Here is a 26,609-nt window from a genome sequence, read left to right on the forward strand (position 1 = left end):
ATATAAACGCAAAAAGACCGTAAATTTTGAAAAAAAATGATTTTTCTTATAACAAAAAGTAAAAAAAATCGAATAAACTAAATTTTAGTCAAACATTTAGGCCAAAATGTATTCAGCCACATGTCTTTAGTAAAAAAAATCGCAATAAGCGTATATTTATTGGTTTTCGCAAAAGTTATAGCGTCTACAAACTAGGGTACATTTTCTGGAATTTACACAGCTTTTATTTTATGACTGCCTATCTCATTTCTTGAGGTGCTAAAATGGCAGGGCAGTACAAAACCCCCCCAAATGACCCCATTTTGGAAAGTAGACACCCCAAGGAAACTGCTGAGAGGCATGTTGAGTCCATTGAATATTTAATTTTTTTGTCCCAAGTGATTGAATAATGACGAAAAAAAAAAAAAAAAAAAAATTTTTGCAAAAAGTTGTCACTAAATGATATATTTCTCACACATGCCATGGTTATATGTGGAATTGCACCCCAAAATACATTCTGCTGCTTCTCCTGAGTACGGGGATACCACATGTGTGGGACTTTTTGGGAGCCTAGCCGCATACGGGGCCCCAAAACCCAAGCACCGCCTTCAGCATTTCTAAGGGCACAAATTTTTGATTTCACTCCTCACTACCTATCAAGGTTTCGAAGGCCATAAAATGCCAAAATAGCAAAAAAAAAAAACCAAATGACCCCATTTTGGAAAGTAGACACCCTAAGCTATTTGCTGAGAGGCATGTCGAGTCCATGGAATATTTTATATTTTGACACAAGTTGCGGGAATATGACAAACTGATTTTTTTTTGCACAAAGTTGTCACTAAATGATATATTGCTCACACATGCCATAGTTATATGTGGAATTGCACCCCAAAATACATTCTGCTGCTTCTCCCGAGTACGGGGATACCACATATGTGGGACTTTTTGTGAGCCTAGCCGCATACGGGGCCCCGAAAACAAAGCACCGCCTTCAAGATTTCTAAGGGCATACATTTTTGATTTCACTCCTCACTACCTATCACTACCTATCACAGTTTTGAAGGCCATAAAATGCCAAGATGTCACACAACCCCCCCAAATGACCCCATTTTGGAAAGAAGACACCCCAAGCTATTTGCTGAGAGGCATGTTGAGTCCATGGAATATTTAATTTTTTTGCCCCAAGTCACTGAATAATGACCAAAAAAAAAAAAATACAAAACGTTGTCACTAAATGATATATTTCTCGCACATGCCACGGTTATATGTGGAATTGCACCCCAAAATACATTCTGCTGCTTCTCCTGAGTACGGGGATACCACATGTGTGGGACTTTTTGGGAGCCTAGCCGCGTACGGGACCCCGAAAACCAATCACCGCCTTCAGGATTTCTAAGGGCATAAATTTTTGATTTCACTCCTCACTACCTATCACAGTTTCGAAGGCAATAAAATGCCAAAACAGCACAAAACCCCCCCAAATGACCCCATTTTGGAAAGTAGACACCCCAAGCTATTTGCTGAGAGGCATGTTGAGTCCATGGAATATTTAATTTTTTTGCCCCAAGTCACTGAATAATGACCAAAAAAAAAAAAATACAAAACGTTGTCACTAAATGATATATTTCTCACACATGCCACGGTTATATGTGGAATTGCACCCCAAAATACATTCTGCTGCTTCTCCTGAGTACGGGGATACCACATGTGTGGGACTTTTTGGGAGCCTAGCCGCGTACGGGGCCCCGAAAACCAAGCACTGCCTTCAAGATTTGTGTGAGTGAAATCAAAAATTTATGTCCTTAGAAATCTTGAAGGCGGTGCTTGGTTTTCGGGGTCTCATACGCGGCTAGGCTCCCAAAAAGTCCCACACATGTGGTATCCCCGTACTCAGGAGAAGTAGCAGAATGTATTTTGGGGTGCAATTCCACATATAACCATGGCATGTGTGAGAAATATATCATTTAGTGACAATGTTTTGTACATTTTTTTATTTTAATTTTTTTTGGTCATTATTCAGTGACTTGGGGCAAAAAAATTAAATATTCCATGGACTCAACATGCCTCTCAGCAAATAGCTTGGGGTGTCTACTTTCCAAAATGGGGTCATTTGGGGGTTTTTTGTGCTATTTTGGCATTTTATGGCCTTCGAAACTGTGATAGGTAGTGAGGAGTGAAATCAAAAATTTGCGCCCTTAGAAATGCTGAAGGCGGTGCTTGGTTTTCGGGGTCCCGTACGCGGCTAGGCTCCCAAAAAGTCCCAAACATGTGGTATCCCCGTACTCAGGAGAAGCAGCAGAATGTATTTTAGGGTGCAACTCCACATATAACCATGGCATGTGTGAGCAATATATCATTTAGTGACACATTTTTCTTTTTTTTTTTTTTTTTCTCATTATTCAATCACTTTGGACAAAAAAAAAAAAAATCAATGGACTCAACATGCCTCTCAGCAGTTTCCTTGGGGTGTCTTCTTTCCAAAATGGGGTAATTTGGGTTTTTTTTGTGCTATTTTGGCATTTTATGGCCTTCGAAACTGTGATAGGTAGTGAGGAGTGAAATCAAAAATTTACACCCTTAGAAAGCCTGAAGGCGGTGATTGGTTTTTGGGGTCCCGTACGCGGCTAGGCTCCCAAAAAGTCTCACACATGTGGTATCCCCGTACTCAGGAGAAGCAGCAGAATGCATTTTGGGGTGTAATTCCACATATGCCCATGGCATGTTTGAGCAATATATCATTTAGTGACAACTTTGCGCAAAAAAAAAAATATATATATATATATATTTATATATTTATATTTCCCGCAACTTGGGTCAAAATCTAAAATATTCCATGGACTTAAGATGCCTCTCAGCAAATAGCTTGGGGTGTCTACTTTCCAAAATGGGGTCATTTGGGGGGGTTTTCAATTGTCCTGGCATTTTATGCACAACAATTAGAAGCTTATGTCACACATCACCCACTCTTCTAACCACTTGAAGAAAAAGCCCTTTCTGACACTGTTTGTTTACATAAAAACATATTATTTTTTTGCAAGAAAGTAAAGTTGAACCCCCAAACATTATATATTTTTTTAAAGCAAAGGCCCTACAGATTAAAATGGTAGGTGTTGCAAAAAAAATTTCCACACAGTATTTGCGCAGCGTTTTTTCAAACGCATTTTTTGGGGAAAAAATACACTTTTTTATTTTAAAGCACTAAAACACACTATATTGCCCAAATTATTGATGAAATAAAAATTATGATCTTAGGCCGAGTACATGGATACCAAACACGACATACTTTAAAATTGCGCACAAACGCGCAGTGGCGACAAACTACATACATTTTTAAAAGCCTTTAAAAGCCTTTACAGGTTACCACATTAGATTTACAGAGTAGGTCTACTGCTAAAATGACTGCCCTCGATCTGCCCTTCGCAGTGATACCTCACATGCATGGTGCAATTGCTGTTTACATATGACTCCAGACCGACGCTTGCGTTCGTCTTTGCGCAAGAGCAGGGGGGGACAGGGATGCTTTTTTTTATTTTTTTATTTTTTTATATATTTATTTCGCTTTTTTTATTTTATTTGTTAACTGTTCCTTCCATTTATTTATTTTTTTACCATTTTTATTGTTATCTCAGGGAATGTAAATATCCCTTATGATAGCAATAGTTAGTGACAGGTACTCTTTTTTTTTTTTAAATGGGGTCTATTAGACCCTAGATCTTTCCTCTGCCCTCAAAGCATCTGACCACACCAAGATCGGTGTGATAAAATGCTTTCCCATATTCTCAATGGCGCCGTTTATATCTGGGGGGGGGGACATTCCCTCCCACTGAATGTAAAAGCAGTCTAGAGGCTAATTAGCCGCTAGGACTGCTTTTACATGAAAGCCGACCGCTGGCTGAAAAGAATGATACCAAGATGATGCCTAAACCCGCAGGCATCATTCTGGTATAACCATTCAAAGTCCTGCAACATACCAGTACGTTGATGGTTCTTGTTGGACATGTATTGTAATCTTTTTTTTTTTCATGCAGTCTGTTGGCTGAACAAAAAAAAGATTGATCGGTGGGTATGCCCACCATTAGAATACCTCCCTTCATCCACCCACTTCTAATGATGGGCATACATGCACCATTTATATATGCCGAAGCATGGGGGCATCCTCCCGCAAAAAAGTTATGCCGCGTACGGTCGGACTTTTCTATGCCGCGTACACACGGTCGGACTTTTCTATGCCGTGTACACATGGTCAGACTTTTCCACAGGAAAGCCTCCGTAGGAATGTCAACCGTATGTACGCGGCATTAGGAGCAAAATCGCTCCTCCGCCCCTAATGCCCCCATGCTCCGGCATATATGCTCTTTTTTGAACTGTAGTGGTGAAATCACCTCCTACAGCATTGGAGTCGCGGCTTTATATATCGTGGGAGCAAACGCTGTTGCTGTCACGCTAAATAAATCCGCACTGCAACTGAATGGCGTACCTGCTAAGCAAATGATGGTTAACATTAAAACAAAGTAACATTCCAGTATAACAGTAAGATCATACCATACCTGCAAAGCAAATACCTATAAAAAAACATAGTAAAAAATAAAACATTTTTTAACGCAACCTGTGCCTAAAATATATATATATGCCAAAGCATGGGGGCATCCTCCCGCAAAAAAGTTATGCCGCGTACGGTCGGACTTTTCTATGCCGCGTACACACGGTCGGACTTTTCTATGCCGTGTACACATGGTCAGACTTTTCCACGGGAAAGCCTCCGTAGGAATGTCAACCGTATGTACGCGGCATTAGGAGCAAAATCGCTCCTCCGCCCCTGCTGCCCGCATGCTTCGGCATATATGCTCTTTTTTTTAACTGTGGTGGTGAAATCACCTCCTACAGCACTGGAGTCGCGGCTTTATATATCGTGGGAGCAAACGCTGTTGCTGTCAAGATAAATAAGTCCGCGCAACAGCTGAATGGCGTACCTGAAAACAGTAAAATAAATTACATACCTGAAAAGCAAGCATGAAAAAACATAACAACAATAAAACTTTGCAGAATAGAATACAGTAAAAAAGAGCAGAACAATAGAGAGAGAATAGAGAGGGAGAGAACAATAAAACGACAACTATTTTTGTTTTTTTTATTTTATATTTTTTTGTGTGTTTTTATTTTTTACTTTTTTTTTTTTTTTTTTTTTACACTTTTTTTTGTAACTGTGAACTGTAACTTCAACTTTTCGGTTCCAGGTTTGGGTCTCTCAAAATGCGATGGCATCTTGGGAGACCCTGTGTGAGTGTGCCTAGCCTGTGAAATGTTTCACCCTACACTAATAATTAACGTGTGTGTGGAAGCGTTCAAAACATTCACCAATACAAAGACCAGGATTGCCAGGACATTTGGGACAAAAATAACGGGTGTCACGCCTAAATCCGCGCTTGGTACAGACACGACATTTTCTTTGGGGGGCTCGTTGGGTAGGGGTACTCGGGAGGACATAAGAAAAATGCCTCTCATGCAGTCGGCTTACTGCATTTGGTAGGAGATGGTGAGGTACAATACCGCCTGGATACAGGAGTTCTGTGATGATATCCCTCTGGAATTGAAGGAAGGATTCATTCCGTCCTGAAGCTCTGTATACGACATGAGCATTCAGTAGAGCCAATTGAAATAAATGTAGAGACACTTTTTTGTACCAGCGTCTCGTCTTACGGGCAATATGATACGGCGCCATCAACTGGTCGTTGAGGTCCACCCCTCCCATATTAAGGTTATATTCGTGGACACAGAGGGGTTTCTCCACAACACCAGTCGCCGTACGAATTTGGACTGTCGTGTCTGCGTGAAGGGTGGTAAGAACGAAAACATTCCTATTGTCCCGCCACTTCACAGCGAGCAAATTTTTACATCTGCAGCAGGCTCTCGCCCCCGGCCTAACACGGGCATCTACAAGCCGCTGGGGGAAGCCCCGGCGATTAAGTCGCACGGTGCCACATGCTCCAATCTGTTGATCAAATAAGTGGCTAAAAAGTGGCACGCTGCTGTAAAAATTGTCCACATACAAATGGTACCCCTTTCCGAATAAGGGTGACACCAAGTCCCAAACAATCTTGCCAGCGCTCCCCATGTAATCTGGGCATCCTTCCGGCTCTACCTGACTATCTTTTCCCTCGTAAACCCTAAAGCTCCATGTGTAGCCTGTGGCCCTGTCACAGAGCTTATAGAGCTTGACCCCGTATCTGGCACGCTTGCTGGGAAGGAACTGTTTGAAAGACAAGCGGCCAGCAAATTTAATCAGGGACTCATCAACGCATACAACCTGCTGGGGATTAAACAAGGCTGCAAAACGTTCGTTGAAATGGTTTACGAGGGGCCGAATTTTGTAGAGCCGGTCAAATTCAGGGTCTCCACGTGGACGACAAAGTGCATTGTCACTGAAATGCAGGAACCGCAGGATCGCCTCGTATCGTCTCCTGGCCATGTGAGCAGAGAAAATGTACATATGGTCAATGGGATGTGTGGACCAATACATCCGCAATGACGGAAATTTGTGTATGCCCATGTTGAGGGTAAGGCCCAGAAAGGTCTTAAATTCGGAAACCTCGAGAGGTTTCCATTCTTTGGCAAGGCGAGACTGGGGGTTAGCGGCGATGTAAGTACCAGCATATAAATTAGTCTGGTCCACAATAGATCTATAGAGATCTTCCGTGAAATACAGCGAATAAAAATCAAGTGACATAAAGTTCGCTGTATCCACCTGAATACCGGGTTGGCCAGTGAATGGGGGAAGTACAGGTGCTGTAGAAGTGGTGGGGACCCAATCAGGATAGGCAAATTCTACAGGAAGGGCACTATGGGCACGACGGGCCTGTCTCTGTCTTTTTCTTGGTGGCAGCGGGACACTACTTGTGCTTGCCACATCGCCAGCTTCAACTGCACTTATGGGACTCGCCACGTCACCAAGTGTTACTGCAGTGCTGGATAAACGACCAGGGTGTACTAGGCCGCTGGTGCTTGCCAATTCACCAGAAGGAATAGCGGCGCTAGTACTGGATCTCTGCTCCATACGAGGGTCCTGCGGTTCTTGCTGCTCAACAACATCAGAATGGGATCGGGTACGCCTGGCCTTAGCAGGGACCTCAACTTCGTCGTGCGAGCTATCTGACATGGAGCCGCTGTCGTAAATGGGTTCATATTCTGAGCCAGAATCTGTCAGATGCGTGACCTCCTCCTCTTCACTATCTGACATGCACATGAACTCCAAGGCCTGCTTATCATTGTACCTTCGGTTTGCCATTTTGGACTCTAAATTTAGTGGTACAATGGTAAGGATTCACAGGTAAAAAAAGCACCTGACTATAGAAAAGCAAATGTAGAAAACGCTTCAAAAAAAACTGTAAGCGATCGCAGGGATCAGGCCTGTCTCTGCGAACGCTGCAGTTATGTGTCTTGTGTTTTGTAAGTGACAGTGATCGATCGATACTGCACTTGGGTGGGTTGGGCTGGGCAGAGGGGGAAAACGCAGGTGCTAGCGGGTATCTGGGCTGATTCCGCTAACAATGCGTTTTTGGGTACCCTAAACTGCTGGGTACGCTAGTATAGATCTGATCAGATCAGGTATCGATCCGTTCAGATCCTATACCACTAAGGGGGGTGTATGCTTAGCGAGTGGGTGTAAGCGGTACTGGCTCTAACCTAACGCTGCCTGGGGTGACGCAGACCCTGACTGGCGCTAAAATTAAATTTATATCACCCGCCGGGTGATCAGGGGGTTAAACCTATTGGGTTATATACGGCGGGTGCTCTGATGCTATAAACAGCAAACTAACCAACCAGCGTCAACCGTAACACTTATACGGTGATCACTGGTGAAAGGGTTAACTAGGGGGCAATCAGGGGGTTAAAACCTTTATTCGGTAATATATGGGGGTACCTAACGCTTTCTAAAAACCTGGTGGCGAACCTAAAATAACTAAATAACTAACTGGCTAACCACGTCACCAGTGACACTTATACAGTGATCAGTGGTGAAAGGGTTAACTCTAGGGGCAATCAGGGGTTAAAACCTTTATTTATGGGGGTACCTAACGCTATATAAACCTGGCGGCGAACCTCAAAAAAAACTAACTGCCTAGCGGCAACAGTGACACTAATACAGCGATCAGAAACCGATCGCTTAGTGACACTGGCAATAGGGGTGAAAGGGTTAACTCTAGGGGCAATCAGGGGTTAAAACCTTTATTTATGGGGGTACCTAACGCTATATAAACCTGGCGGCGAACCTCAAAAAAAACTAACTGCCTAGCGGCAACAGTGACACTAATACAGCGATCAGAAACCGATCGCTTAGTGACACTGGCAATAGGGGTGAAAGGGTTAACTTTAGGGGCAATCAGGGGTTAAACCTTTATTGGGGGGGGGGGGGGAGGGGGCTACCCTGGACCTAAAGGGGCCTAAACCTAACTGCCCTGACACTTTTTTCTGTCACACTGACACTAAAAGCAGTGATCAGAAAATAAATGATCACTGCAATCAGTGACACTGTGACAGGGGGTGATCTGGGGGTGCTGGGGGGGTGATCGGGGGGGGTTATGTGCCTATGTGTGCTGTGTCAGTGTGCTGTTGGTGCAACTCACAGTACTGACGTCTTCTCTCCTCTGGAATCAGACGAAAAGACCGCCAGAGGGGAGAAAACGTCACTTCCTCCCTGCCTGTGTTTACAGTTACACAGGCAGGGAGGGCTCTGCTGGAATCCGATTCGCCGAGGGAGATCGAGAGGGGACGGCTGGAAACCAATAGCCGCCCCCTCCTCCCGGACCTCCCGTACACCGTTCCCGGCCGTCGCATGTACCGGAGGGGGTCCCGATCGGACCCCCGAACCGAGGTAAGGCGGGGACGTACCTATACGCCCATGTGCCTGTACGTGCCATATTGTGGACGTATATGTACATGCGGTGGTCGGGAACTGGTTAAATAAGGACACAAACTTTTAAGTCTTCTTATTTACTGGTCTGTAAATATGTGCACGTCATGCATGATTGCTAACCCCCTTTATCTCTGTGATAATTGCTGGTGCAAAAACAGCTCAGTGTGTCGTAGATACTGTTTTAGAAACTTGTCTCCAGGTAGTGCGACAAATGGTAGAACCTGCAAAAAAAAAAAATCTAGATTTGCTGTGTTGGTATGGTATATTAATCTTTTGCAATTATGACAAAACCGTCACAAGCATCCCTTGGAGTTTTATGGTGGCCATACACATTTCGATTTTTTTTTTTATCGGATCGATGTGCCTTTCAATGATCAAAACAATGAAATCCACAAAAAATCAAATAGCCATAACTTCCCTTCTTGTCCATTAAAGCCCCATACACACGGTAGGACTTTTTGACAACAAACTTCAAAATTAGCAAGTTTAAAAAAAAATACTACCGTGTGTACGCTCCATCGGACAAACTTTTTCGGTTTTCATCAGACAAAAGTTCGCTCTGCAAACGGACAAACTTTTCGGCAACAAAAGTCCTACGGTGCAAAGTCCTATCGTGTGTACAGAACTCCATCGGACTTTTGTCCGAAGTACAAACACGCATGCCCAGAACCAATGTTAAAATCAACCAACCAACAATAGCAGAAGTTGACCAAAGGGTGGTGGTAAAGTGCAGAAAAACCACATGATGTTGGGGAAGTTTTGGGAAAGTTTGCAGAAAAGTCCTGCTGTGTGTATGCTATGGATGTGCCCGGCCAACTCCCTTCAAACAAAAATCCACGGAAAAGTTTGTTTGAAGTCCGATCGTGTGTATGAGGCTTTAGATTCAATTTTGACAGGATTTGATCAACCTGAATAGGTTGATCAGCCAGGGTAGAATATTATTGTGCATCAGTCAGTAGCACTGAGATACTTTGTTCATGAATATGATCATATTTTGATCAATGAGATTATCAAATTGCATGGTGGAAACAGAGTGTCGGAGCTGGTGCCATTGTGATGTAGGTCTTCTTATTTGGTTCCACACAAGGATAAGGTGGTTTTCCTTCTGTGCCCTTTGTTTCTTGAAAAGGTGGTGTCTTTTAATTTGAATGGGGACATTGTCCTGCCTTCTTTAAGTTCGCATCCTTAAGCTTCTAAGGAAGCTGCCTTGCATTCCTTGAATGTGGTCCATGCAATTTGGGTGTATCTTTTTGCTACAGAGTAATTTTGGAGATCTGATTCTCTTTTTGTGATCCAGGATGGGCTGAGGAAGGGTCTGGAGGCCAACATTTCTAGGCGGATTAGGCAGACAGTGGTCCAGGCTTATGCCGCATACACACCATCACTTTATGTGATGAAAAAAAACGACACTTTCTGTGAAGTAAAAAATGACGTTTGTGAAACTTCACTTTTCAAAGACGAAGTTGCCTACACACCATCGTTTTCTCACAATGATCTTGCAAAGTGAGGTTACGTTCCACCACGTTTTACCATTGAAGCTTGCTTCATAAGTAGCTTCTGGGCATGCGTGGATGAAAAAACGTCTTAGAAAACGAAGTTTTTTGCTACACACGGTCAATTTCTGTGAAGTAAAAAGTGCACTTTTGAAAAACGACACATAAAATCGAAGCATGCTTCAATTTTTTTTGGTCGTTTTTTACAAGACATAAAACGTCGTTTTCCCCCACACACAGTCAATTAAAGTGACGTTTTTAAAAACGTAATTTTTTTTCATCACATAAAGTGATGGTGTGTACGCGGCATTATACCATTAAGGGTCAGGTTCCTCCCTTCCTTGTTATGGAACATTCTTCCAGGGAGCTCAGTGCCTCTTGGGCTTTTCAACATCAGGCATCTGTGTCTCAAATTTTAGGGTGGCTAATTAGTTGTCTATGTGCACCTTCACTAAGTATTACAAGGTGGATGTTCTTGCGTCTTCAGATGCTTGTTCTGGCCTCAAAATGTTGCAGGCAGAAGTTTCTTTTCCCTCTGGGGGGCCTTTTTTGTTCGGTTGGGGTCGTATTTTCCCGTTTGAGCTCCTGTTGGCCTGTTTTGGCTTTGGGTTTTCCCACTCCTCACCTTTGGCATTGCTTTGAGATGTCCCTATTGTCGAGAATACAGTGGCAAGAAAAAGTATGTGAATTAGTTTTCTTCAGTAATTTGCCATAAAATGTGATCTGATCCACGTCTAAGTCACAATAGACACACACAATGTGCTCAAGTTGATAACACACACCCAGAATACTCAATAAGGTAAAGAAGAACCCAAATACATAAGTCTTTGAACAGGCAGGGTGTAAATGGCAGAACACCACAGAGGGAGGCACTGTTTTCGAAAACAAACAAAGATTGGTGTTCACCTGAAGTTTGCCAAAGACCTTTACAAACCAAAAGGTTACTGAGAAAATATTTTGTGGCATGCTGAAACAAAAGTTGAATTGTTCAGGAAAAGGACTCAGCAGTATGGTTCAAAAAGGGCGCAGCTTACCAAAATTGAAGTATGTTGGAGGGAACTGGGCCTGGACCACATGCCATCATTGAAGAGAAAATGAATATACATGTTTACCAAAATATCCTGCAGGAAAATGTCAGGGTGGCTGCATGCTAGCTGAAGCTTAGTAGAAGTTGGATGATGCTGCAGGACAAATACCCTTAGTATCAAAGTAAATCCACCACAGACTGACTTCAGAAAAAGAAAATGCACCTTTTGGAGTGGCCCAGTCAGCGCTCAGACCTTATCCCCATAGAGATGCTGTGGAATGACCTCAAGAGGGCCGTTCACACCATACATCCTTCAAATGTGCCTGAACTGAAGCAGTTTTGTAAAGAGGAATGGTCAAAAATTCCTCCTGAGCGTTGTGAAGGTCTGATCCAGAGCTACCAAAAGCGCTTTATGGTAAATTACACCACAATTATTCCAATGCATTCACATACTTTTTCTTGCCACTGTAAGAAGTTGTGTCTGTCAATGAACGAAAGATAAAACTGAATTGTTGTTCCTGTAAAATCCCTTTCTCTGGGGGAAACAGCACCCACCCCTCTTTTTTGTTTGTTACTATTTGGTTTGCCTATAGTAGAGACAGGGTTTATACCAGCTAAGACTGCCCTTAGGCTGTGCCGAGTTTCCCTTCTGCCTCATGCCCTATGTAACGGCTACCCACTGGTAGTGAGGGGGTATCAGCCGTTGGAGACGTCCTTTTCCCTGACAAGTTGTGATATGCAGGTACAGCCCGTATCATCCCATCGAATGCCCTTCCAAGAACGAGACGAGGCTACGCTTGAAGGGTCAAGTAGACTGATTTTAATGGTACATACACCTAGCTTATATGTGGTTACACGGTTACAGGAACAATGACACTCTCCGCCCCCTCTCACACAGTGTGGGGGGCCTCAATACAGATACTTTGAAATAATGACATTCCCTTGAGCCAATCAGTATCCAGACACTTCGGCTCCAAGCTTACATTTAACATCACCTGCTCAGACACCTTCCTTTATCAATAGAATTCAATTAACCTTTAAAACAATTATACACTCACACATGATCCCATCAGCATACGCCTGACAGGAGGCTGTTACCTACACAAAAGAGTCAATTAACTAAGAAGGGACATTAGAATTTTAGCAGTTAAAGAGTTCCTCTACAATTAACCCTTTGTATGCCTCACTGTAGGATTATCATGGATGTCCAGAAAAAATACATAGTTCATAGGTCTGTTACACTACTCCCCTTTTGTGGAACACTCCGGCAGACCCGGATTGATCCTTTTCGGGTCAACTTGGGGATGTCCGGTCTGCTGTTAGGGTAAAGGTTCAGTTTGCCTGGACAGTCCGTCGGCATTCCCATTGGCTTACCCGGTCGGTAGCTGAGGGTGAAGGTGAATAATGGAATTCAGTTCTGGAACAGTCACTTGCTTTGCTCTCTCAATGGCTCCCAAAACCTGTTGCTGATGTTCTTGGGACAGATAAGGCACCACCTGGATGCAAATCCCATTTAATCTTTTGACAATTTCCACCTGTTTGTGCATTTCAATGTTCAAGCCACGGGACATCTCATAATACATGACGTAGTGTCGTTGCATCTCTGAATTCTCACTGGCCAACTTGTCACATTCCCATTTCAGCCTGTGATATTGTGCCGGATCTACAGTACATGTCGGGGAAGGTAGTCTTACCCGGGTCTCATCAGCAAGCGAGTTTATTCCAGCAACGCGGGTGGTCACGGGACAAGCAGCAGCAGGTGTAGGTAGATAAGCCGAAGTCAGAGGGCCAATGTCGTTGCCCAGCACCACCTCGGCAGGTAGGTTGTCCATGATACCAACTGTGGTCTTTCCTGACCCGGCTCCCCAGTCTAAGTGCACCCGGGCGGTGGGTACGCGAAATATAGCACCCCCTGCGACCCGGACGGCAACTGTGCGAGTAGACACGTTCTCTGGCTTTACCAGATGTTTTTGAATCAGAGTGATAGTAGTCCCGGTATCTCTTAAGCCTTGTGCTACTTGTCCATTCACCCGTACCTCCTGACGGTGATGCTGACGGTTATCTGGAGAGGCAGCTTGTATTGGGTCTGCCTCATACACAATTCCCAGACATTCCTCCGGGCCCCCCTCGGTCTCCAGGCAGTGAGCCGCAGAGGGACGTGATGGAGTGCCCTCTGTGTTGGGTGTTGTGCGTCTCCAGTTGTTATTTGTAGCTCTCAAAGGGCAATAACGAGCAATATGTCCTGTGTTGCTGCAGTGATGGCACGTCACCCTAGACGAATCCCAGGGGGTAGCTGTTAGGCCCCTGAGGACTTGGTAGTCCTGGTGGGACTGGAGCCTGAAACTCTGGGCGTGGGGTGATGGTTGGAGTACGCGGTTCTACCTTCTGAGCCAGCCGCGTAGTACCCTGGCTTACTTTCCTTGTCTCCGCGTACTCATCTGCTAGCCGAGCCGCCTCGTTTAAGTTAGCGGGACGGCGATCTCGTACCCAGTCTTGTATGTCTGCGGCCAGGTCTTGGAAGAAATGTTCCATTAGGAACAGCTGCAATACTTCCTCCCCGGTGTTGGCCTTGCACCCTTGGACCCAAAGGGATGCCACCCTTTGTAACTGGTTGGCCCATTCCATGTGGGAGTCCACAGCCTTCTTCTTGGACTCCCGGAAGCGACGGCGGTAGGCTTCTGGAGTTACGGCGTATCGGGTTAGCAGTGCCTTTTTAACTTGCTGATATTGTAAAATATCCTCTGGAGCGAGAGCCCGAAAGGCTTCATTGGCTTTACCCGACAATTTCCCCGACAAAATAGTGACCCATTGGTCTGGTGGTACCTGGTGTAGTGAGCACTGCCTCTCAAAGTCCTCCAAATATCCATCGATTTCCTCCTCACTTTCTACAAAAGCTTTAAATGCAGTGAACGGTATTTTCTTCCCTGTAGCCGCGGGTGGGGGAGTAGGAACTGCATGTGTAATGGGCTGTCTAGCTCTTACCAGTTCCAGTTCTTGTCCCCTCTTAGTTTGTATCTCTTCCCTTGCTTCCCAGAACAGCTGGTTGATTAGTTCCACGGACGTTTCTGGATACAAGGATAATCTCCGCTGCACAATCCCAGTAATTACATCTTCTTCGCTGACCGGTGCAAGGGGATTCGTTCCTTCCATAGATCCATCCATTTCGTCCAGCTCCAGCAGGTCAGCTATCAGCTCCCTCCGTGGCCTGTTGCTGGCGCTCCTACCATGACTCTCCAATAGATCTTTTAGTGTGAGTCTTTTCAGCCTGGCGTACTGTGACTCCATTCAGAACTTGCTCTTTGGATAAAAGGACCATCCCGCTGCTGCCAACCAATGTAACGGCTACCCACTGGTAGTGAGGGGGTATCAGCCGTTATAGACGTAATTTTCCCTGAAAAGTTGTAATATGCAGGTATAGCCAGTATCATCCCATCGAACGCCCTTCCAAGAACGAGACAAGGCTACGTTTGAAGGGTCAAGTAGACTGATTTTAATGGTACATACACCTAGCTTATATGTGGTTACACGGTTACAGGAACAATGACACTCTCCGCCCCCTCTCACACAGTGGGGGGGTCTCAATACAGATACTTTGAAATAATGACATTCCCTTGAGCCAATCAGTATCCAGACACTTCGGCTCCGAGCTTACATTTAACATCACCTGCTCAGACACCTTCCTTTATCAATAGAATTCAATTAACCTTTAAAACAATTATACACTCACACATGATCCCATCAGCATACGCCTGACAAGAGGCTGTTACCTACACAAAAGAGTCAATTAACTAAGAAGGGACATTAGAATTTTAGCAGTTAAAGAGTCCCTCTACAATTAACCCGTTGTATGCCTCACTGTAGGATTATCATGGATGTCCAGGCAAAATACATAGTTCATAGGTCTGTTACACCCTACTCTTGTAGGTGGCGCTATAAGCCCTATGAAGAAGAACAAGAAGCTGTGTCCGTCAATTAACTCAGAAAAAGGAATTTTACAGTGATTGAGAAAAAAAGAATGTTTCCCCACTTTTCATTTTGTGTCCCATCTCAGTTCAGCTGATCTCCTGAAGCCCCTTTGCAGACACGTCCTATCTACATTATGATACTCCAGTGGTGGCTGCATGGAAAACCTCCAGGTGGATTCCCTAATAGTGACAACTTGTTTTGTAATAATGTATAGTTATTGGAGATATACACCTCATGTGCATTTAGTGGTCATTTAATGTAATATTTCATATTTGTTTTTCAGATGTATTAACAATTACACAGGGGAACGCTGTGAAGGTATCCTTTTGGCTAGTGTGGAAAGAGAGCCCCAGAGTGACTTTTCCATAAATTTTCTGGTGTTAGGTTTTTTTTTGGGCTTCCTATTTTTAGGTTTCATCTATTTCTGTTGCAGGTAAGCTAATGCTTTAGCAGAAACTCTAGACAGTTGTGTCTCAAATTTAAATCTATATTTATTTGTCTTAAAAATGTAATGAAAAATGAATTCTTCGCAATGCAATAAACACAATTTTAATTTTTTTTTTTTTTTTTACAAATGTCGTGTTATCCGCCTAAGCCATTCATGATAGTTAAAGCGTTTATTACCCAAAAAAATCAAATAAAATTGATCCTGTTCCCTAAACCTTTTCTCTTCTTCCACTCTGAGCCTTGCTGGAAATAATATATAGAAAGGTCCGATGCGCTACTGTGAGTATACAAATATGATAAAAAAGTGTATTGAATATACCTGGGGCAGCTATATCTAGAAGTGTTCACATAACACGAAAAAGTATGAGCAAGGTAAATATATGATAAGCGCTCTAGATATGTGATAAAAATCACAACAAAGGTATACAAATAAAACGTATGATACACAAACAAAACAAAATAAGTGACCAAACTCAAGTGTGTGCAGAGTGTGTCCAAAGGGTGATCCAAAGGTATGAACCTCTGGGTATTGAGGATATCTGACCCTCTATATACCTAGATGCATCAAAAACACAGTGATGTGCAAAAATGATAATAAGAATCAACATAAAGTGATGATGTAGCGGTCTATAAGAAATTATGATTTGATGTTCCAAAATTCCGACTTCTTTACTCAGACAATGGTTAAATATCCACACAGGTGCTGTAGTGCCCTTACCTTGAAGGTGCTATATATGTGCATATAGTGTTGTCTCTCCAGGTCTCAGGTCTCGTCTATCCCAGAGTCACTGGCTCGAGCTGTTCAGGTTACTGTGTGCCTCCAAAGGATCCGGGTTCTCCTCTGCTGCTTCTTCCAGCGATGTCTCCTCTCTAATTCCTCCCGACTCACCTCAGGAGGAATTAGAGAGGAGACATCGCTGGAAGAAGCAGCAGAGGAGAACCCGGATCCTTTGGAGGCACACAGTAACCCGAACAGCTCGAGCCAGTGACTCTGGGATAGACGAGACCTGAGACCTGGAGAGACAACACTATATGCACATATATAGCACCTTCAAGGTAAGGGCACTACAGCACCTGTGTGGATATTTAACCATTGTCTGAGCAAAGAAGTCGGAATTTTGGAACATCAAATCATCATTTCTTATAGACTGCTACATCATCACTTTATTTTGATTCTTATTATCATTTTTGCACATCAATGTGTTTTTGATGCATCTAGGTATATAGAGGGTCAGATATCCTCAATACCCAGAGGTTCATACCTTTGCATCACCCTTTGGACACACTTGAGTTTGGTCACTTATTTTGTTTTGTTTGTGTATCATACGTTTTATTTGTATACCTTTGTTGTGATTTTTATCACATATCTGGAGCGCTTATCATATATTTACCTTGCCCTTGCTGGAAATAACATGGCATACTTAAGGTGTAGCACTCTCAGGCGACGCTTCACATCCTGGTATTGCGCTCGTTTCTTTTGCACCTCATTGGAAAAGTCCGGGAACACCGCCACGTGGCCATTGCCCATCTTCATATTCCCCTTTTCTCTCGACAGGCGCATAATTTTATCCCTATCCCTGAAGTTCAGGAATTTGGCAATAAACGTACCGGGGGGGGTGCTCCTTCAGGTGGGGGCTTCGCTGGTATTCGGTGCGCCCTTTCCACCGCAAACATCACTGAGAATGCATCTCTCCCATATTCGCCTATGAGGAGATTCTCCTGGAATTCTGCTGGTTCCCTGCCCTCTGCTCTCTCAGGAAGGCCTATGAACCGCAAATTACAGCGGCGAAGCCTGTTCTCCATTTCATCCTGATGGGCAAGGAGCTGCCGTATCTGCTGCTGCATGTCCTCTGTGGCTTCTTGCATGGGAATCAGGACATCCTCTGCCGCGCTGATTCGGGCCTCCGTTTCAGTGACCCACTCCCTGACTGTGGACAGGTCTTGTCTCATGAGGGAGATATCTATCTTCACCTCGTCGATCTTGGCTGTGAGTGTGCTTTGCAGCGTGGCTTTGGCCTCTAACACTTTCGAAGTGTCCTCCGCATGGCGCCCTTCTCCCGGAGGTTCGTCGGCACCATCTTTGGCCTGCTCTTCCTCACCCCCGTGCCTGTACTTAGCTAGCTTATCTGCCGCTGCGGACGACTTTTTCGGCGGGGACATCCTCCGTTCCGGTCCCAGAGACGTCTAGCTGTATTGTGGGCTCTTTACAACCCCGATGGCTGTCTCAGGCTGTGAATCGGGAGATTCGGCGAGAGGAGCTCCGGCACCCTGCTTCCTACTCCATTGCCAGTCAGGCCACGCCCCTAAACCTTTTCTCTACTTGGTACGTATGTCGTACAGACCTGACAACAGGGGGTATTAAACCTAATCCAGTGGCTGCAGCCACCAGAATTGTGTGTGAAACTGACAGGCAGATTCCTGGCTGTCAGATGAGAGCATTCGCAGCCACCCGATTGCTCTCACACACCCCCTGGTACCGGTGTCACACCCAGTCATGCTTACTGGGCTCTGCTTGCCCAACGGCAGGCCCAGGAGCTCTATGGCACGTGCCGGGTCTTCTTCTTGTGACCCGGAAAGTGACATTTCCGATGTGTATAAATGTAAATAATGTTTTTCAATGCGATCTGCATGGCAAAACATTTAGTGGAGTACAGGGGAGACATGCAGGGTCTTTTAGACCTGCATATCTCAATAAAGAGAACCTGTCACCAAAAATACATCACATAGGGGACTTTTTCTCCCCTGTGTGAGGAAAAAAATGTTAAGTAAAAAAACAAAAAGGGGGAAAAAATAAAATAAAAATCTTTGCAAAAAAAAAAAAAAAAAGTCACACCCAAGCACATAACCCCCACATATACACACTCACAAACGGACGCCAGAGGGGAATCTCAGCCCCTGGCGCTGCTCTCCTTAGAGCAGGGAGAGTGGAGGGAGGTCATATGACCGCACACCAGAGCTGTGCAAAAGGGTATTAAGTGTTATAAAAAAGTGTTTGAAAAACTTACACACAGTACTTTATATCTTCCTACAAAAGAAGGGATGCCAGTTATTTATAAATCTGACTTTACAACTATCTGACAACCACTTTAAGACGCTTTACTAAAAAAGAAAGATAAGTGATGATATTTTTTTGCACACTTGGGAAAACCTATGGAGGAAGGAGGGGTCATCCAGATATTCTAAATGGCAGCCTAATACAAATGCAAACAGAAGTGGTCTAAAAAACAAAAAAATGTGGCTAAACTTTCCCCCAAAAATGGCAGGCCAGCAGCATGTGTACCTGGTAAAATTACAATTCGTTTACACTTTTGCTCTTAAATTCATTAGATCATGGTTGACCCATATGTTTCAGAATGCTGTCAGCTATTTGAAAGGTACTAGATGGGACGTGTTTAACTAGATGTTAGAGTGTGCATATTGTAATATGATAAACTCCCACCATTCTTCTACATACTACATGAGAATTTTTTCTGCATCATATTTAATAATTTAAGTCAAAATTACTTCTTTAATAAATGATCCCTATATGGCCTCTTGACAATCAAATCTAACTTTGACTTGGCCATTTGGTAATCTAATTCTACTGCTTTCTGAAACTTTGCAGAAGAAAATTAAAGAATCGAAGTGAAGAAGATCCATAAGTATATCAATAATGGCAAGATCTAGATAACCCAAGGTACACAGCACAATTCTAGTGTTAATCTCCTTTAGGGCCAGTTCACACCATAGAAATGCAGTCTCAATGTGCTCCGGATGCATTTCTGCATGCGCATTTTTCACCCACTTTTTTCCTTCACCTTAAATGGGGACATTTTTTTTCTTGAACTTGAATGCACTGGTATGAACTATGCCATTGGAAACCATATAACCTTCTATCCATATGTAACTGATGCAGAACAAAAATGCACTGGACTGCATGTGGTGTAAACTGGCACTTAAACTGTATTTCTAATAACGTCTGAAGTAATTATTTGAAAACATGTCTTCCAGAAAGTACCAATGTTCATCTTTATTTTAGGAAATAGAAGATTGCTGCTTTCCTGAAAACTCTGCCCTCGAGGAGGAATTTACTACAAATAGTAAAATGATTTGTAAAAACAGAAACACTTTCGTGGATCTCAAAGATCCAGGGTCCGGTCTCTTCGATAGGCTTTGCTCTTACATGGTTTGGGAAACTATCTTGAAACTTTTTATGCATACACTAGCTCTCATTACATGAATGAAAACTGCTTTGCCGTACTAAAAGCCGGTAATATGTAATAATTCCAGGTTTAATCTGCTATGGTTTTGCAAGTATCTGATGTACACCCTAACATGAAGAAAACAGCAGGTAGCTAATAAGGGCTGGTCTCAGTCTAGTGTTAACCTAAATGAGACCAAGATCGAGAGAGAGGATGCATTGGATTCTATACAGTATGACTTATACACAAAAATACCACTGCAGTAACTAAGATAATAGGTTACTGTTCCAGAGATTTATTTATGAGCTAGCAAGAAATCAGTGGTCTCACATACAGACCAGCTAGGACTGTAGATCTGCTAAGTCAGGCATGTAGGAAATATGGAAGTGTAGTTAACAGGGTCTTTCTAAGCCCCCCACATATATTGATCAATGTATGAGGGATGTAAAATCTCTCTTTATTTACCATCACTTCCTATCCCCAGAGGTCGTGAGTGGAACGCTCCAAAAAGGGCAATAAAAATCCAACAGAAGATCCATGACACACACACACACACACACACACACACACACACACACACGCACCTTTGTCCATAAAAAAAAAAAAAAAAAGAAGGATTTGTCTGGAGTTGGCCTTTAAATATGACTTTGGAGATCTTAGTGTCTGGACTGCTTTGCAACTTTTCTGTTGACTTTGTATTACAATTTATAGTTCAATGCCATCTTGTACTTCCAGTTGCTGTTAGTCTTGTTGTTGATATTATTATATAACCATAAATTGCTAACGATTTCTGGAAATGCATTTTATTCCAGTTATCTTTCCAAGGTTTGCAATGTGGCTGTAATTAAAACACTTCTAAGAAAAACTTGTTTTATGATTTATTTTGTTATATCTCACAAGCATGTTGTAGTCATTAGTAAGCCTTAGTGCAGTTATGAGCTTGTGTCAATGACATCAGCTTGGCATCAGTTTGAGATGCTTTGAGCTTATTCAGAATTCAGGCAGGTGCATTTGACCTGTAAGTCAACCTTTTCCTGACCTGTTTCAAGCTGGATTTGCATTACCATAGATTTGTGCGAAGTGAACAAAAGCCTGTTGATATTACTACTATACTATTACTAACAGTTTGCCATCAGCATATTTTACATCAAATGCAATTCACTAAGTAAAATTATCCATGCTACAAATTCATCAAGTAGTAGTGATTCAATCATGAAAAACAAATGTTACAACGATAGTACAAAAAAAAAAAAAAAAACCTTAAGGTAAGGATAGCCATGCTTTTAGGAATGGAAAATTCTACAACGTGATTAATATGTTTTATTCAGATTTATGCAAAACAATTGATTTAATAAGGATGACAATAAAAGGAATGTTATGGCTACTATAATACAGCTGGCACAGCTTTTTTACATTGGCACAGAATATTGGGTATGGTTCACGGAACATCGGAACCCCTCCACAACCCCTGCACACAGGCCGCGCTGACCAATTAGAATTTGGTCTGTACTTGCAGAGCTGCATGGAAAGGAGAGGCAGCAGCTGGGATTTCAAATCTCCAAACCATTGGGCGGCTTGCAGAAGACTCGACAAATCAGGATAGCGGGAGGCAAGTACAGTGGGGACTAGGGAAGGGGGTCCGGTGTTAGGTCACCTTTACAGATTTTCTGTAAAGATAAACTTAAACTTTAAGAAAAATGACCACAGGAAGATGGAGATGTCAAACCAGTCAATCATTGTCCACATGTATTGTTTGTAGTACACATTATAAAAACAAAATCTTCACACAGCCTCTCTCAACCTTTTTACTCACAAGGAACCCTTAAAATCATTTAAGGTTTTGGAGAACAATTGCTTAAACCAATTTATTATGTGTCGGTGGAAAAAATGCCCCTTACATTGATGGATAGTGAGAACGCCCCCCTAAAAAGTAGTGGTCAGTATGCCACCCCTACAGATGGTTACACCCCAAGGTTCAGTGCTGGGACCCTTACTTTTTAATATCTTTATAAAAGATATTGGGTCTGGGATCAAAAGTAACATTTCTGTCTTTGCAGGTGAAACTAAGCTATGCAGTTGAATAACGTCCTTACAGGATGTCTCCAATTTACAAGCCGACCTTGATGCACCATCTAATTGGGCGACTATGTGGCAGATGAGGTTTAATGTTGATAAATGTAAAGTTATGCACTTGGGGGCTAAGAATATGCATGCATCATACATACTAGGGGGAGTACAACTGGGGGGATCCGTAGTGGAGAAGGGGGGTTTTGGTAGATCATAAGCTCAATAATGGCATGCAATGCCAAGCTGCGGTTTCCAAAGCGAGTAAAGTCCTTGAGAGAGAGAGAGATATAATTTTGCCCCTGTACAAATCATTAGTAAGACCTCACTTGGAATATACAGTTCAGCTTTGGGCCCCAGTTTTCAAAAAGGATATCGGGGAACTGGAGGAAGTGCAGAGACGGGCAACCAAACTGATAAGAGGCATGAAGGAACTATATGAGGAGAGATTAGAAGAACTGAATCTATTCACTCTTGAAAAGAGGAGATTAAGGGGGGATATGATCAACATGTTCAAATATATAAGGGGTCCATATAGTGAACTTGGTGTTGAGTTATTCACTTTATGGTCAACACTGAGGACACAGGGGCACTCTTTACATCTAGAGGAAAAGAGATTTAATCTCCAAATACGGAAAGGTTTCTTCACAGTAAGAGCAGTGAAAATGTGGAACAGACTCCCTCCAGAGGTGGTTCTGGCCAGCTCAGTAGATTGCTTTAAGAAAGGCCTGAATTCTTTCCTAAATGTACATAATATAACTGGGTACTAACATTTATAGGTAAAGTTAATCCAGGGAAAATCTAATTGCTTCTCGGGGGATCAGAAAATATTTTTTTTCCCCTGCTGTAGCAAATTGGATCATGCTTTGCTGGGTTTTTTTTTGCCTTCCTCTGGATCAACTGTAGGTATGGAACTACATTTTTTATTTTATGGTTGAACTAGATGGACTTGTGTCTTTTTTATGGTTGAACTAGATGGACTTGTGTCTTTTTTTCAACCTGACTAACTATGTAAGATCATGCCACTGACTCAGCCTTGTGTTGTTGGCCTGAAAGGTTACAGTCACCATCAAGTGGGAGGTCAATCAGCCACAGCTAAGGAACACCTAGCAACTCTAGAGGAATCCTGGGCTTCCACTGAACCTTTGCGGTGAATGGCTGCCTTTTTATACAGAATGGAATATTTGAGATTGGGACATAATCCTGACAAAAATCACTAGCGTAAGCATACAGATAACTGTAAAATAAAAAAAATCTATAAGATTTGTGATGATGCTTCGCAATCTTTAAGCTTATATCACTGTAGATCTTTCTAAACAAGTCCACTCACCCCCGTTTCTTTCTGGTGGTTACATTTTGAACTGGAGCTGTTGAAGATAATATTTAATTGCCACCATTCACAGACTACATTTATGCAAATAAAAAGGACAAGTGGGTGTACAAAATTTTAGTTTTATATACATTAATCAATTTATTGACAGATCAGCATATGCACAAAAATAAGAAATCATGGAAATGATTATACACAAAACACAAATGAGTATAATAAAACTGTATTTCCAAAGAACAAAAAAATTACAATTGTTCAGGTAAGTTTGTAGCACAAAGCAAAGTGGAACAGTAAAACCATGATACAGCTAGTGCAATCAGCCAGACGATTTTCCAACTCAGGTCATTGGGACTAGGGATCACAGCCTTACTATAAAAGCATAGACAGTTCTAAATTTGGGCATTTTACATTGCGTAATGAAACTGAGCCTGGCTGTCCTACCGAACTTACCTTGCCTCTCACTAATGATTATGGGAAGCCAAAACAAAGACATTTCAGGTACCCACACTTGTATCAAAAAATACATGTATTGATTTTGTAAATCCATAACTGGATTAAAAGATGAGCAGCTTTAATATTAATATGTACCTGTCCCTTAGGTCAGTAAAGACTCTAAGGCCCCTTTCACACTGGGGCGGGAGCCGCGGTGGCGGTATAGTGCCGCTAAAAATAGCGGCGCTATACCGTCGGATTTTCCGCAGGATTCGGCCACTAGTGGTGCGGTATTAACCCCCGCTAGTGGCCGATAAAGGGTTAATGCCGCCCGCAATGCACCTCTGCAGAGGCGCATTGTGGGTGGTATTACCGCGGTCTCCCATTGTTTTAAATAGGAAGGAGCGGTATACATACCGCTTCTCTCACCGCTCCAAAGATGCTGCTGACAGGAGATTTTTTTCTCTCCTGCCAGCGCATCGCCTCAGTGTGAAAGCCATCTGGCTTTCACATTGAGGTTGCTGGGCAGGAGTTTTTCAGGCGGTATAGCAGCACTATTTTTAGCGCTGTACCGCCTGAAAAACTCCTCAGTGTGAAAGGGGTCTAAGTGAGGACTGGGCCTAAATAGTAAGCCTGAGAAAGTGTAAACACAATGGTGTTCACAACAAACTAGAAGGCTGGAGCAAACCTAGAAACTTTATCTCCTTCCTTTGATTACGTTTTTAGTTTGTTAGTATAACTGAGAAGGCCGCATATGTCATCCTACAAGCATATTAAAAAAATAAAAAAAGGGGGACAGCTAGCTACCATTTTAAATACATCAATTCTACGATGTAATCACTGCTATGATATGCTGACCACATAAATGGTACAATTAAATTATGGAATACAAACAATATTACTCATGTGTAAAAATGCAGAAACATGACACTTATCTAAGGCAGGTTAATTCCAGCTGATTGTTAGCTGCAACATATACTCTCACTTCCTCCAGTGTAGTTAGCAGTGCCAAATATTTGGGCGTTGTGAACTACTGCTGCTTTATACAAGATATTATACTGAGGGAGAACAAAGATTTTTTTTTAACCTCTGCAAACCCATGGTTGATGGCTATCTTACAAAAGGTAAAGGTAAACTCTAGAAAAGGCCTTATCCTTGGGTCACAGATGCATGGGTGCAGAAATATTTCTGGCGCCCCCACATGGACGTGGTCATCTTACCAACTCCTCCCCATTACAAATGTTTCTATGGCAACGGGGCTGGGCACAGCCTTCGAGGGAGCTCAGCTCTCAATCATCAATACCTAGGTGGGCGGGGGCGATGGGCGGATCCTCCCTCCGCTCGGTTCTCTCTATGCTCTCCTGCGCTGTGCGTGCTGGTCGACAGAGAAAGCTCCCTGCTGCTGCATGTAACCCACTGGGCCCCAGTGGGAAAAAAACTTGCTCTCCCCTTGCAATGCCACTGTGTGCGTGAAACAGACAAGGCCAAGGAGAGGAGGGAGGGGAGCACTCCAGCGCTTCAGCGCCCCCACCTCTGTGGCGCCTGGGTGCAGTGCACATTGCGCACCTGCCTAGGATCGGCCCTGCTCTAGAATCATATTACACAAGTGGTTAATGGCAGATTAATGTACTCAGCTTTTGGAAAACAAAATGTGAATCTAAACACAGCTTGCTCCAACATATCAACCTTAAGAAATTTTCCATGTCAGAGCCCCAAGATGACTCAATTTTCTGGTGGAAGAAAAGAAAATCCCTCCACCCCCCCAATCAACACTGACTGCCTCTCGCAGCGCTATTGTGCTATGCTGGCGAGTGGGCGCAGGGAGACTTCACGGTCAGAAAACCACAATTACTGTTAGCGGCTATAGATGCAGGCAGTAATTGAATGTAAGAAGTGCCAAAGGCTGGTTGTACCCAAGTGAATCATTTGATCAACTTGGGTACGATCAGCCTGCCCATACATGGTTCAAATCTCAGCCGATCCCTGCTGAACGTGCCATAATTCTGATCTATGTATGGCTGGTTTTAAAAGGTGAACCTATGGGAGCTATCACTGTTGACTTGGTTCAGTTCTGAGCCTGTCATCCCAATCCCGCCAATGCTATCTAGTGAGTCATTGGTACTCAATGATACTCAAGAAAAATATGTTGTTCTCTTTGCAAGAACATTTTTACTTTGCAAAATAATGTTTCCTTAGCTTAGTGAATTTTGTCAAAAAATTAAATTTGGAAAGAATACACAATGTCATGCAAGGAAAACAAAAAAACAAAAACGGAGTATCTTAGCTTGAACAATTGGATAATGCAAGTTTGCAGAGCTTCACCTCATTTACCAAGTTAGGGGAAACATCCCTTGCAAACTGAACAGCCCATTTTCTTTTAGTATTATTACAGTTTACTGCTGACTTTTAATATATGGACACTTACCTATCCGGCGCGCCTGCGACGTCGGCAGCCGAAGCCGATTTGTGTGTCGGCTCTCGGCTGCTGCCGCCACATCTTTGGTAAGGGAATCGGGAAGTGAAGCCGTGCGGCTTCACTTCCCGTTTCCCTACTGTGCATGCGCGAGTCGCGCTGCACGTCTTTACTGGTCCCTACTGTCTTCTGGGACCTGTGTGTCTCCCAGAAGACAGCGGAGGACTACAGAGTAGGTGCTGGAAGTTGCATAGGTCATGATCTATGCCAGGAAGTGGGAGCAAATACCTGTATTACACAGGTATTTGCTCCCTCCTCCCCCCTGAAAGGTGCCAAATGTGACACCGGAGGGGGGGGGGGGATTCC

The 26,609-nt window shown here is 43.2% G+C and overlaps 2 protein-coding genes across 2 annotated transcripts in view; one reads left to right on the top strand and one right to left on the bottom strand.

Moving 5' to 3' along the window:
• NRG4 (neuregulin 4) overlaps positions 1 to 19,500 on the top strand; it is a 45,969-nt gene extending 26,469 nt beyond the window's left edge. Inside the window, exons 4-5 of the mRNA XM_040343127.1 lie at positions 15,660 to 15,809; positions 19,428 to 19,500. Of these exons, the coding sequence (XP_040199061.1) occupies positions 15,660 to 15,809; positions 19,428 to 19,464 (187 nt within the window). The 3' untranslated portion in view covers positions 19,465 to 19,500. The remainder of the gene's footprint in view (positions 1 to 15,659; positions 15,810 to 19,427) is intronic.
• Positions 1 to 26,609, bottom strand: part of FBXO22 (F-box protein 22) — an 84,993-nt gene that overhangs the window by 23,701 nt on the left and 34,683 nt on the right. The window lies entirely within an intron of this gene.

This window comes from Rana temporaria, chromosome 3, assembly GCF_905171775.1.
Source record: "Rana temporaria chromosome 3, aRanTem1.1, whole genome shotgun sequence".
In the NCBI taxonomy this organism is placed as follows: Eukaryota; Metazoa; Chordata; class Amphibia; order Anura; family Ranidae; genus Rana; species Rana temporaria.